Raw genomic sequence first — 14020 nt, forward strand, 5'->3', positions numbered from 1 at the left:
CTTTTTTTCTTTGTGCTGTATATAAAGGACAAGAAAATGAAGTTCTCCATTTATTTAGGGGAGAAGCAAAAGAACTTGACTTGGAGTCTTTACTGGGACTGGCCCCGAGGTGAAAATTGCTGACCCATCATGTTTAGTTTAACAGAATCCCTATGAAATTTACTGTGAAATTCCAGTTGCCGGAGAACACAGTCTCCTTGTGAAATGCTGCTCATTTGAGCAGTCAGAGCTTAACGGTAAAGGGAGGGGACACTTTTAACATGTGACTCTAAGCCTGTTCACTTGAGAAATGATGGAGGGGAAATAAATATGGAAAAGAAGAATTTTAATTTTACAACCACATTGTCCAACTCTAACTCTATTATGAAGATGATCATTTGCTCCTATCCACTGGGATAATTAGGGGCAATGACTTGGTTCTCTCCTTGCTATCGGCTCAGAAGTGCTGCTGAATTATTCTGCTCGCAGACTCATTTCTCCAGTCTTTGAAGCCACAAAGGTTTGTTGAGAATTGAAGCTCTTGCACAATATGAAAGGCAAGAAGAGGAAGCCATTGCCAAACTCTTTTGAATTGATATTACCAACAGCTGCGCTGCTAGATCTGCATGGTTGGCTTTTAAGTGATGGAGTGATGGAGACAGGGCATCTTTTTCTCTCTTTACCCCAATCTGCTTCCAGAAGCAGTTTTAATTATTCACTCTGTTTATGTACATGGAGAAAAAATAATACATGTTGAGAAATTATTCATCCAGTTGATAGCAGGCAGATTATGAAAAATACCCACTCTTGCTGGCCTGTGAATGAAGTTTTTAAGATATTTAGATTTTCCATTTGCAGCATGCTTGGAGAAAAAGTAGGGAAAGGATGACAGGGAGAGAACAATAGGTAAAGGCAGGGCAGGAAATATATGTTTAAAATGGAATTGCAAGTTTCTTCTTGTCTGAAGGAGGATGTTCACCAGGAGTGAATGCAATCAAACAACAGAGTCTCCTAAACCTAAATCATGAAAGTTGCATGAGGAGGCAGGAGAAAGGGGGAACAAACCAGAAATCCTATGCACACTTAATTTGGGAGCAGTGAGGAGAGAGTGTTTCCTTATTTTGTTACTTTTTACATTGATTTATATTTTTGTCAGTGGATTCCATTTTCTACTTTCCACTTTTGGTTCTGTAGACCTGCTTACATTCTGTCATGGATATGGCTAGGACTATAGAAGAACAGATGCTAAGAAAGTTTGCACTCAGAAACATAGCTAGTCTTCTGGCCCCATAACTAGACAGGCCACACAGACAGTCTTGAGGCCTAGAATAGAACAATCGTGGAGAAATAGTGGAGTAACACAGTTGTATGGCCTTGTGTAGATCAGCCATCTAACATATCAAAATATACGATGTACTAAGGCCCAGGTGCAGAAAGATTCTGAGAATGGCAGGAATGTCTAAAGTTGAAAAATTATATTAGACATGCCATTTTGAGAATACGGGATAAATATAAACTGAGGCTATGTCAGAAATTACCATTGTGGTTCTCAATGCAGGAAGCACTTTATAGGCAAGAAATGATAATTAAACAAAAGCAGCTAAACTATGGGGACTTCTTAGATTTTTCACAAGGGGACTGTAAAATGAAGTCAAGAGAAGATCTGATAGCTAAAGGCTATAGGTGTCAATGTTTTTATGTGCAATTGTTAGAGAAACTTAAAACATAAAAATTATGGGGTTTTGAATAAAAGAAATTTGAATTCGAAACAGAATTATGTACAAATAATGATCATGTTATTCCTAAAATGTGTAAACACATGTACAATTGGAACAATGAGAAAATATGTGGATGAACAGTCTGCAATTTACTCTAAGTTCTACGCTTAAAGAGAATTTTTATAAAATGATGTATCATTGGTATGTCTCCAGAAAAATTAGCTAAAATGTATAAAAATATTACGAATAAATGCTGGAAATGTGAACAGCACGAAGGGACATTTTATCATCGTTGGTGGGCTTGTGACAAAGCTAAAAAATATTGGCTACAAATCCATATGATAATACAGAAAATTATGCTGATATTTGTCATAGAGAAAATTGAAAGTTTTTCCTATATATTTCTTTCATTTCTTTATTCTTTCTTTTTTTCTTAAAAATTTGTATCTGCTTTTAAAAAATCTTTCGATAAAATTTATGTAAAAAATGAAAAAAATAAAAGTTGAAAAATGTGTTGGTTTTGTAGGAAAAATGGTACTAGAAAATGGCACAAATATACATCATTTTGCACAAGAGAGAAATAAAATGAAACAGGGATTTTCATAGTGAAACAGCAGGAATGAAAAATATGAAATCATAAGCCCTATTGAACTCACTGAATTTTAAGTAACTGTGTAGAATTGAGTTGCCCATTCTTTCTTGAAACTGAAGAGAGGCAACTAGAAAAATTCTTGCTAGCAGGTTAAAATAACCTTTGTGCTAATCCTAGCTCTGTTATAATTTACCTTACATTTAGCTATTCTATATTTCAGCTCTTGGTTATATTTTAGAAGCTCAGCCAGACTGGCCTTTCTTCACTCAAATCTCTGGCAAACATTCTACAATTATTTGATTATGCAGCACTCATGGCTTTATGAATTATAAGTAGACATGGGCACGAACCAAAATTTTTTAACGACGCTGCGGTTTGTGGTTAGGTGCTGATGACGATCCTGAGGTCGCGAACCGAAATGAACATTTTCCGCTGCTGAACCTGTGCGCGGTTCGTGGGGCGCAGAACAGCCCCCATTGTACTTAGAGAGCCCATATTCCCGGGGAGTGTTTTGCAGGCTCTCCTACAGCCATCACCCAAGTTTGGACAAGATTGCAAAAGGGATCTTGGAGTTATACCCTCTCCAATCTAAGGCCCCCAGGAAACTCCCACTTGATACAATTAGAGCCACTGGTTGATGTTGGCCCAGTGTAAAGAAGATGGGTGATGCTGACCGCCACTGGGCCTGGCGAGTACAGGGAGGTGGGGGGTCTGGCTGCTCACCGGAGGCACCCCCCATGTGCCTGCCCACCAGGCCAAAGAGGAGCTTGCTGGTATTACCAGAGGGGAGGAACGTGGTTGATGCTGGCAGCTGCCAGACCTGGTGGGCACGGGGAGTTGGTGGCGAGCCACCTCCCCTCAAGAGGCAGGGGGTCTGGCTGCTCACTGGCAGCACCCCCCATGTGCCAGCCCGCCAGGCCAAAGAGTGCACAGTTATTCCCAGCGAGGGAAGGAATGTGGTTGATGCCGGCAGCTGCTGGGCCTAGCGGGCACGGGGAGGCGGCAGTGAGCCACCTACCCTCAGGGGGCAGTGGGTCTGGCCACTCACTGGCAGAACCCCCCATGTGCCCACCCGCCAGGCCAAAGAGGAGCACGCTAGTATTCCCAGCTAATGTAGGAATGGTGGGTACTGCCAGCAGCTGCCGGGCCTGGCGGGCACAGGGAGGTGGCGACGGGCTGCCTCCCCTCAGGGGATGGGGGGTCTGGCCACTCACTGGCGGCACCCCTCATGTGCCCACCCACCAGGCCAAAGAGGAGCGTGCTGGTATTACCGGTGCAGGCTGGAAGGTGGGTATTGCTGGCAGCCACTGGGCCTGGCGGGCACAGGGAGGTGATGATGGGCCGCCTCCCCTCAGGGGGTGGGGGGTCTGGCTGCTTGCTGGTGGCACCCCCCATGTGCCCGCCAGGCCAAGGAGAAGCACGCTGGTATTCCCAGCTAATGTAGGAATGGTGGGTAATGCTGGCGGCCGCCGGGCCTGGTGGGCACAGGGAGGTGGATACAGGCAGCCTCCCCTCAGGGGGCGGGGGAGTCTGGCCACTCACCGGCGGCACCCCCCATGTGCCCGCCCGCCAGGCCAAAGAGGAGTGTGCTTGTATTCCCAGCCAATGTAGAAAAGGTGGGTACTGCCAGCGGCCGGCGGCCCTGGTGGGCACAGCGTGGTGGAGACGGGCCGCCTCTCCTCAGGGGGTGGGGGGTCTGGCCGCTCACTGGCGGCACCCCCCAAGTGCCCGCCCACCGGGCCAAAAAGGAGTGAGCTGGTATTCCCAGCTAATGTAGGAAAGGTGGCTACTGCCGGCGGCTGCTGGGCCTAGCGGGCATGGGGAGGCAGTGGTGAGCCACCTACCCTCAGGGGGCGGTGGGTCTGGCCACTTGCCGGCGGAACCCCCCATGTGCCCACCCACTATGCCAAAGAGGAGCATGCTGGTATTCCCAGCTAATGTAGGAACGGTGGGTACTGCGAGCAGCTGCCGGGCCTGGCAGGCATGGGGAGGCGGCGATGAGCCACCTCCCCTCAGGGGGCAGGGGGTCTGATTGCTCGCTGGCGGCACCCCCCATGTGCCCACCCGCCAGGTCAAAGTGGAGCGCACTGGTATTCCCGGCGTGGGTGGGAGAGGACATGATATTTGGATGGGGGCCTGATCCCCCAGCAACTGCGGGTCCTCACCCGAGGGTCCCACTTAGGTACTCTGTGGTGGCAGCCAACAGTAGCCACCTTCCTGCCGTGCCAGAAAGGATGGGAGGGAGAGGACCTGTAATGTGGGGGGTAAGTGGGAAGATCCCCCTGCAACCTCCAGGCCAAAGTGGAGCGCGCTGGTATTCTTGGTGAGGGCTGGAGGGCAGGTGATATCCCCTCTCTTTCTATTTCAATCTCTATCTGTTTCTACATACAGTTCTCCAACCATATACCATTCTCTAACTGTTAACATACATTCTCTAATGTTTGTGCATACATTCTAGTGTATTTTTCATTATACTGAAACATTCTGTAACGTTTGTCTCTTTCTCTGTTTTTGATTTTCAATCCTTTTCTCCATGGATGTGGCGAGTTCTGTTCAATCCTATATCTCCTTGACGCATTCGCATTCTATTTCTACTTCTAGAACGGTTGATATCTGTGTGCCCCTTTCTATCTGTTTCTCTGTATCTCCCTCTCACTGACTATTTGTAACTGTCTCTCTCTCTCTGTTTCTTCCTATGATTCCACCACTATTTATCTGAATCTATCTTTTTCTACGTATATATGTGCCCTTTATTATTTCTTTCCATCTCTAGCTGTTATTTTCTCTCTCTTTCTATAACAATATTGTTTTCTACATTCCTTTATCTTCATCTATATGTATGCTTGTGTGTCGATCTTTTTCCAATGGTTTTGTTTTCGTTTTTCAACACTCTATCTGTCTCTCTGTCTTGTTCTGTCTGACATGTGGTGAGGGAGTGGCAAGATCCCCCAGCAACCGTAGGTTCTCAACCGAGGGTCCCACTGAGGAGTAATACAGCGGCAGCCAACAGTACCCACCTTGGTTGTTGTGGGTTTTCCGGGCTGTATTGCCGTGGTCTTGGCATTGTAGTTCCTGACATTTCGCCAGCAGCTGTGGCTGGCATCTTCAGAGGTGTAGCACCAAAAGACAGAGATCTCTCAGTGTCACAGTGTGGAAAAGAATGAACAGAGCATGGTTTCCAGTTCTGAAAAACACCAGGCTAACAAAACACTCTACACCCGACAATAGCCCTGCAGAGAAGATTAGCTCATCAAGCACCAATCCATATGCAAAAGAACCTCCTCAGGATACAGTGAAGCCTCCCGCCATTAGCATTCCACACCCTGGGAAACTCTTACAGGATGACTCAACTCAACCCCACCCCTCCTGAGTAGATATAAATGACCTGCCAACATCTTTTCCACACTGTGACACTGAGAGATCTCTGTCTTTTGGTGCTACATCTCTGAAGATGCCAGCCACAGCTGCTGCCAAAACGTCAGGAACTACAATGCCAAGACCACGGCAATACAGCCCGGAAAACCCACAACAACCATCGTTCTCCGGACGTGAAAGCCTTCGACAATACATAATACCCATCTTCCTGCCTTGCCGGAAAGGATGGGAGTTGCGGGACACATTCCCACCCAGCTGAAAGGGGTCCAGTGGAGGGGATGACAGGGGTGAAAGTGAAGCCGCCACACTGTGCAACCGACTGTATCTCTATATGGTACAATCAGCTGCACGATCGCAACCGAGCTGTGTAACCAAGGAGGGAGCAGTAACAGGATAGTCAATCGTGAAGCAGAGGCTGACATGACCTGCCCTCCTGCCTTTGCGGAAAGTAGGGGATGGGCAGGACAGGAGACATTGCTTGGATGAGTCAGAGTGGTTCCTGAGAGGGGGAGACAGAAACGGGACAGCATCAGCAGAAGCTGACATTGGCCACCTTCTTGCCTTTCCTGGAAGGACATGAGTCGAGGGAACCATTCCCCCCTGCTCAGAGGGCTCAGCATTTGCGATGGATAGGGGCACCATGCAGCTTAACTATATGTGAAACAGTTACTGAGCTGCTGTACACAAGTGCCCAAAGGAGGCTGCCTCCAGCATCACCCACTTTCCTGCCTTCACAGAAAGGAGGTGTCATGATGAACTGGCTGTGCCAGGAAGGCCTATCAAGGTCTCAGAAGCCTGTTAGCAGTGGGACTGGACCTGGCTAAACCTGACCCAAATGTGCCAGCCTTCATTCGAGATACCCACAGGACTCAACGGGCAAGGGTGTGTGGTGACGGCATAGAGAACCAAGGGGCAAAATGTTTTAGTAGCCTGTAGAAGCACACGCAGTCCACGCTGGATAGGGACAAGCCATGTAGGGCAATCGTCTCTGCCAAGACGCGAAAGCCCGCCTCCTGAGCCATCAGCCTTGAGGTTCTAAGTGGCGCTGTCCCAGACCCCGAGGGGACAACCTCCGCGAGAGCGGCCTGCTGGTGCGCTCTGCTCCCTCCCACTGACCACCGCCCAGAAGAGCTGGTCACCCCTTTTCTCCCCCCAATGGATGCTTCACTGGGTGAGGAGGGAGACAGGCTCAGGTGGTGCTTCTTCAGATGCCGAGTCAGGGCCGTCAAAGACAGGTGCTTCGGGTTTTTGCCCCTGCGCACCAGGACATCACAGGCACGGCACTGCACCACACAGGGGTCATCAGGAAGGGCCCAAAAGTGCCTCCATATGGAGGCGTTAAAACGTCGACTGCTAACTGTCCCAGGAGAAGGAGGACGAACAGTTACAGGCTGTGCTGCAGGGCTGGCCATGGACGATGGGGTGAGGGGTGGACTGCAGGCGGGGACACCACTGAGAGTTTGGGATGGGAACGGGAGGGATCTTTCATAACACACATACCATTCCTCCAGGGGTCCATCGCCCACCCACCCCTCCTCAAAATGTTGAGATTCTCTCCCCCCTGCGCAAAGACCTCTTTGGCCTCCTCCACAGCCCACACAGGTGAATTGGGGAGCGGGAGGACTCTCTGCTGCCCCCGAGCCACACCCAATACTGCTTTCCACAAGTGAACCAGGAGGACTGCCATTGCACTTCACCCCACAACCACCCTTGACGGCCAGCACAACAGGAAGACTCATTGTGCCACCAAACTAGAATTAAGGAGGACAGGAAAGGAGATGACTCTGTGTGCCCTCCGCCGCGGTGCCCACTGAGCTTGGCCCCAGGGCTTGGCAGCAGCCCTGGAACCAGAGGCTGAGGCTAGAGCCCTAGCCCAGCACACCAAGATGCCTGACCACCAGATCAGGCACTGGTAATAATACTGTGAGCCCTCAGCCCAGGTGCCCACTGAGCTTGGCCCCAGAGCCAGGCAGCAGCCCTGGCACCAGAGGGAGGGAGGGACTAGAACCCTAGCCCACCACTCCCACAGACCTGTCCAGATCAGACACTAATAATACTGTGTGAGCCCTCAGCTGAGGTGCCCAGTGAGCTTGGCCCCAGGGCCTGGCAGCAGCACTGGAACCAGAGGCTGGAGCTACAGCCATAGCCCAGCACACCAAGATGCCTGGACAGAACAGGCACAGTGACTAATAATAATAATAGTAATAATAAGAATAATAATGAAAATGATAATGATTGTGATAATAATAATAATAATAATCATTTGGTGAGCCCTCAGCCGAGGTGCCCATTAAGCTTGGCCCCAGGGCCTGGCAGCAGCCCTGGAACCAGAGGGAGGGAGGGCCTGGAGCACTAGCCCACCACTCCCAGAGACCTGAACAGATCAGGCACTAGTAATAATACTGTGAGCCCTCAGCCCAGGTGACCACTGAGCTTGGCCCCAGGGCCTGGCAGCAGCCCTGGCACCAGAGGGAGGGAGGGACTGAAGCCCTAGCCCACCACTCCCACAGACCTGACCAGATCAGGCACTAATGTGAGCCCTCAGCTGAGGTGCCCACTGAGCTTGCCCACTGAGAAATCTCTTCCTGCCATTTAGAATGCTGTCTTGACATTGTCATCTTACTAACAGTGACTATATGATTGCTTTTGCTGAAAATACATAGTACATGCATATATACTCATATATTCATGCTCCAATTGATCTTATTACAACTCTACATGGAATAACTTAGCAATCACTAAGCATATATCATCATATATAGCTCCAATCATATAGTTATAAGGAACTGCGGATATACTGAACCAAACAAAATGGAGTCTAAATGAACCTTTGGACAGCTACGTGGCAATAACGGGCTAAAACGTAGGGGCTTTCTGTTGACGCATGTTGTCATTAATTTGAGCAATGATAGTAAATATTGAGGGATCAAAGTGACCTGATAGTTTTGCAGACGTTACAATTTTTAGGTGGTTTCCCTGACAGAGATGACTATGAGGAATCCTATTGGTGGAGAGGTGAGGCGATGCTGTTTCAAAAAGATATAAAATGAGCAGTAAAGATGATGGAATCAATAAGAAGGAGAGAAGGAAGGAGTTACTTTCCTTCCTATCACTCTCCCTTCCTTTTCAGATCTGGTGAAGCTCTCCCCCTCTTCTCATCAATACAGACCTCTTGGGACATCTTCAGGATTGGTAAGATAATTCATTATGCCTTATTGCATTGCTAGTATTTTTTAGTTATGCTGTCTTTAGCTGGCCAGGTTTTGTACCATGATTTTTAAAAGTTTTCCTGTAACCTATACAAGTTGATTTGAATAAAATTACTAAATTTATGTCCTGGCTTGTGTTGTATCCTTGCTCTCTTCATCTGGGGAAAGTCTATTCAGTCCAAGATATGCCAAGATCCCTCTCTCGCATATTAATATGGGTTTACCTGAAGCTAACACCCTAGCCCACCACTCCCACAGACCTGATCCAATTAGGCACTGATTAATAATAATCAATGTGAGCCCTGAGCCGAGGTGCCCACTGAGCTTGGCCCCAGTGCCTGGTAGCAGCCCTGGCACCAGAGGGAGGGAGGGACTAGAGCCCTAGCCCACCACTCCCAGAGGCCTGATCCGATCAGAAACTAATACTGTGAGCCCTCAGCGGAGGTGCCCAGTGAGCTTGGCCCCAGGGCCTGGCAGCAGCCCTGGAACCAGAGGGAGGGAGGGACTAAAGCCCTAGCCCACCACTCCCACAGACCTGAACAGATCAGGCACTAATACTGTGAGCCCTCAGCGGAGGTGCCCAGTGAGCTTGGCCCCAGGGCCTGGCAGCAGCCCTGGCACCAGAGGGAGGGAGGGACTAGAGCCCTAGCCCACTGCTCCCACAGACCTGACCCGATCAGGCACTAATAATGTGAGCCCTCAGCCGAGGTGCCCAGTGAGCTTGGCCCCAGGGCCTGGCAGCAGCCCTGGAACCAGAGGAGATAGATCCCTATCCTCAAAATCCAAGCTCGATTATACTCTGTCTCTCTCCCCAAAGGCTAGCAAGTAGCTAGCAGCAGCTCTGTAGCACTCTACTGCTCGCTGAAAGTGAAACCCATCCTGGGAGTGCAGTGCTTTTTATAAGCTGAGGTCCCATAGAGCAATGCAGGAGGTCTGTGTTTGGCTATCAGAGCTGCCTATTACGGTTTGCGGGGATGATATTGGAGTGCCTGTGGCTACAGAACACCCCTCCCCCCTTCGGGTGTCTTCTCTCAACTTGTAACCGCTTTGCAGCTCCGTGGTTGGAAGGAAGACCTGCCGATCAAGGTAAGCTGGGCCTCAATTCGGGTTTCCAGGGTGACAGAAGGAGCGCAGACAGAGTTCAGGCAATCCCCCGGCTCCATTGCCAGGGGAATTGATTGATGTCACCTGACTGTCTGGCTTCCCGAACCGCAGCCAAATGCACTGAACCAGGCTTCTTCCGAATGCTGGTTCATTGGCCGTGGACAATCATGAACTGTCGGGTTGCAATCACCAATTTTGTGGGTTTTTGAAGTTCATAATGCAGTTCGTGCCCACCTCTAATTATAAGAACCAAGTGAGGAAGAAAAAAGGATGTAATCCAGGTAGGGAAAAAAGGCTGATCAGGGTGTATAAATCAGCTGGAAAAAAATAGACAAATGCAACAGGAGAGAGGATAAGAGACTACAAGGATATGACTGACTCTGCCTTGTAGTCCACAATTGTAGCTTAAAGGGATTTCATTCCCAACAAGTTCGTATTTTTTAGAAACATCCACTGTGAAGTAATTCCTCTGAAAATTAGCTCTCCCAGAACTGTCTCTCAAAATGGGTGTCTAAATACAGAGGGCACTCCTAATGTGAACATTAACAATAATTAATAGAAAAATCCAAATTTAAAAAATATGGACATCTCGAAATATGTACTCTTCTTTCTATGTCTTGCATTATGTAATTACAAAAATGCACAATCCTAGATCTTTTCACATCCCATGCCTAGTAATTCACGTTTGCACAATGCCATTTTAATTATTATCTACTCTCTGCAGCATCACTGGTAAAGCGGCTTCCAATTTTAATTTTATACACCTCTTGGGTATGTAATTTTATTGACACTGCTAAAGAGCACCAAAGATTTACTCCAGCAATGTTAATTACTTCTAAAGGCCAAATGCTACAATGCTTATTCCTTACCTACTTAACGTGAATCTGTCATTTATAGGATTAAACTATAGTTCAGAGGAAGAGAACATCCTGGTGGTCAAATCCATGCTCCCTAATTTTACCATGCTCTTGTCCCTAATCAATTAAAAGAAAACTTGAGGGAAGTTTTTCTTTTCTTTTTTTTGGACAGTTTTCATGATGCTTCCTTTTCCTAAAAGGACGAGATCACTAGTGGTGGCCCCATTCCTCACAGCAGAGATGGGCATCTGGTCTTTCTCTGGGTTCAAAGCCTAGTTTCCAAACCGTGAGTGTATAAAGTGCCATCAAGTCACAACTGATTTACTGACCAGGCAGGAAGGCTATCAGATGTGCTGAATAGCCTCATTAGGTAAGTGAGAGAGGAAAGATGGCAGGGACGTTGATGAGATTAGGTGGGGAGGTGCCTAGGACTTATGGCAAGGGGTTTATGATATTCCATTTCATAAACTGCCCTTTTAGTATGAGGAAGTAGATCCAGAGGAGTTAGCCATGCTAGTCTGTAGTTGCAAAATAGTAAAGAGTCCAGTAGCACCTTTAAGACCAACCAACTTTATTGGAGCATAAGCTTTCGAGAACTACAGCTCTCTTTGTCAGCATGCTATAATAAAGTTGGTTAGTCTTAAAGGTGCTACTGGTCTCTTAACTAGTATGGGGAGAGGGCCTGACTGCTAAGAGTGGTTTCCCCTCCAAGTACTGACCCTACTTAGTTTCTGATATCTTTCAAGATCAGGCCTTTCCTCCCAAGTTCCAAACTACTAAATATCTAATAGCCATGTGTACCCTTCCCACACTGATGTGGATCAAAAATATTCCTGCCTTGGCAGAATTGTTTGAGGGTGTTTCTCTCCAAATTACCGAGGTTGTGCCAGATACATGTCTCAACCAGGTGGATCAAAAATATCCACATAGCTAGACAACCTGCTTTAGGATAAGTTTCTGAAAACCCTGGGGAACCCCTGCACCTTCAGAAAAATACAAACTGTTAAAAAAAATTGTGTGTATGTAACATCTGGTCATATAGTTAAAGCAACATCTACATGTGCACCGATGTTGTGGGAAAAGGAGTTCAGGCACTGTATTTGTGTTAGCAATGGCCACTGCTAAAATTTGGCTTCGCCACCACTCTGTTTTTTGTACATACATTCTCACTGTGACAAGTAGGACTGGAAAGGTGAGATGAGGAAATGACAGAAGACCTGCAGGGTGGGTTGGGGGTTGGCTGGAGGGAAGACTGAATGTGTAGGTAGGTAGGAAAATCAAGTCTGTGTACAAAAAGGGAAGGTTGGGCAGGAACAGCTGGCGAGCAGGGTGGGGGGAGGTGGATGGGCAGGAAAGAGGTTGGGAGTCTCCAAGCCCTGATTTTGGAGATTATGATCTTTCCATCCAATTATACTCCATATACTTCGAGTTAAATTCAAATTAAATGCTTATAGAAGGGGGCTTGCACTGGTACATTATGTATCTCTCTTTTTTTTTTGCTAATCCAAATAGTTTGCCAGCCAGGAAGGGGTGTACTTTTCCTGTATACAGCTAAGCAGCAATACTTGCCTCACAGGGAGAGTTTTTCATTGGTGAGGGAAACGTAGCACTTGCCACTACAACTGCTTCTGCAGCTGAGCTCTCACTGGTGTTAAGCAAAAGAGAACAATCTGGAAAAAAATGTGGGGAGGGGGAGAGAGAAGGAGAGAGAGAGAAATGTGTTGTTAGAGCAAGATTAGTCAAAGCTTTAATAGAACTTTTCTGAAGGTCTCCATTCTATTCTGTTTCAAAACCCTGTGTGTGTGTGTTCACACAAGCATGCATAAACGTTAGGTGTTTCTTTATTCCAGAAGGATAACATATGGCAAAGGGCATTTTTCAATATTCTTTGGATGTAGTAATGCAGTTTCATATACACTAGGGTCTCTCCTTGGAATCATATGCAAGTGCTGTGGCTGCTTCCTCCGCAAACAATATTTTTTGTTTTATCCCCACCTAGGGATTTGGTTTTTTTTCATTTGATCTGTGCATCCAATTTTTAAAATGCATCCAATTTTTAAAAATTTGATTTCAAGTGAACATTTGCTGTTATGAAGGATGCAGACATAATATTTTATCTGGAGCTGGAGGTTGAGGGTCACTTTTAGCATCATAAAGGATGCTGGAAGAGAACTCCAAAGAAATAGAAATCTTGGTATGCTGCATCACTGAATCTTGGATATGAAACAGCTTCTGATTCCTTCCACAATAAACTGAGATATAAACTCTTTTCAGACATTTTATGGGCCACACTTACATGATTCTGGGAGTTCCATTCTTAGAACTCCCAAGTAATTTTGTATGTACTCATACATTCTACCCTCCTGTAACATCTGCAAAGGCTGTGTATAAGATTATGAGGCTAACCATCGGAAGGATTTTTATACCATTTCCCACACATTTTTGAAATATTGATGAGATTCATTTCTAATTAGGGTCCTAATAAAAAAGATTGTCACCCCTCTGCTTACGATATGTTGTTCATCTGCTGCTCCTCAAACAGGGCCATCATCCTAAGCAGAGTTAAATGGTTCTAATTCAATCGAAGTCAATGGGCTTAGAAGGATATAACTCTGCTTAGGTGGCACTAATAGCATGGTAACGGCCCCCCTGCAATAGCTATAGAGGGAGATGTCCCAATAGCAGCCCTTGTTGCCTGACGCTACTCTGAGCAGTGACAGGAGAAAATTTTTTACAACCTGGCAACATCTGCTGCATTGTTATATCACTTCCAGGGAAAACCAAGAAGCAACGTGGGGTATCTTTAGGAATTGTCAGAAACTCTGTGGTTTTACTGTGTGGTAAAACCATAGAGTTTCCGATAAAACATAAAGCTTACTCTACATCACTTTGGGGCTTCCTTGGAACTGACACAGCAATGCAACTGATGTTGCCCCCCCCCCCAATGTCCCTGCCCCCAGACCTTCCCACCAGTTGCCAGGTTTGGCCTGGCAACCTTACGCTGCAATACCTTTCAGAATACAGAACTGGTTATGCTGTAGATTTCCAATCCGCCACAAATGTGCCTCTTGGGAGGCTGATGAACTCTGAGTCCAGCCACAGTCTCCATCTTCAAAGGAACAGTAGAAGCCAGAGGGAAGTTTTTCTGCAAGAGTGTCACAAGAACTGATCAGTAACTCCTGGACA

At 47.0% G+C, this 14020-nt stretch overlaps 1 protein-coding gene across 1 annotated transcript in view; it reads right to left on the minus strand.

Annotated features, from left to right (window-relative positions):
• The window catches only part of ALK (ALK receptor tyrosine kinase), a 941973-nt gene that overhangs the window by 171338 nt on the left and 756615 nt on the right, over nt 1-14020 (minus strand). Inside the window, 2 exon segments of the mRNA XM_054982048.1 lie at nt 12404-12504; nt 13845-13979. Of these exon segments, the coding sequence (XP_054838023.1) occupies nt 12404-12504; nt 13845-13979 (236 nt within the window).

Source organism: Eublepharis macularius, chromosome 1 (genome assembly GCF_028583425.1).
Source record: "Eublepharis macularius isolate TG4126 chromosome 1, MPM_Emac_v1.0, whole genome shotgun sequence".
NCBI classification, from domain to species: Eukaryota; Metazoa; Chordata; class Lepidosauria; order Squamata; family Eublepharidae; genus Eublepharis; species Eublepharis macularius.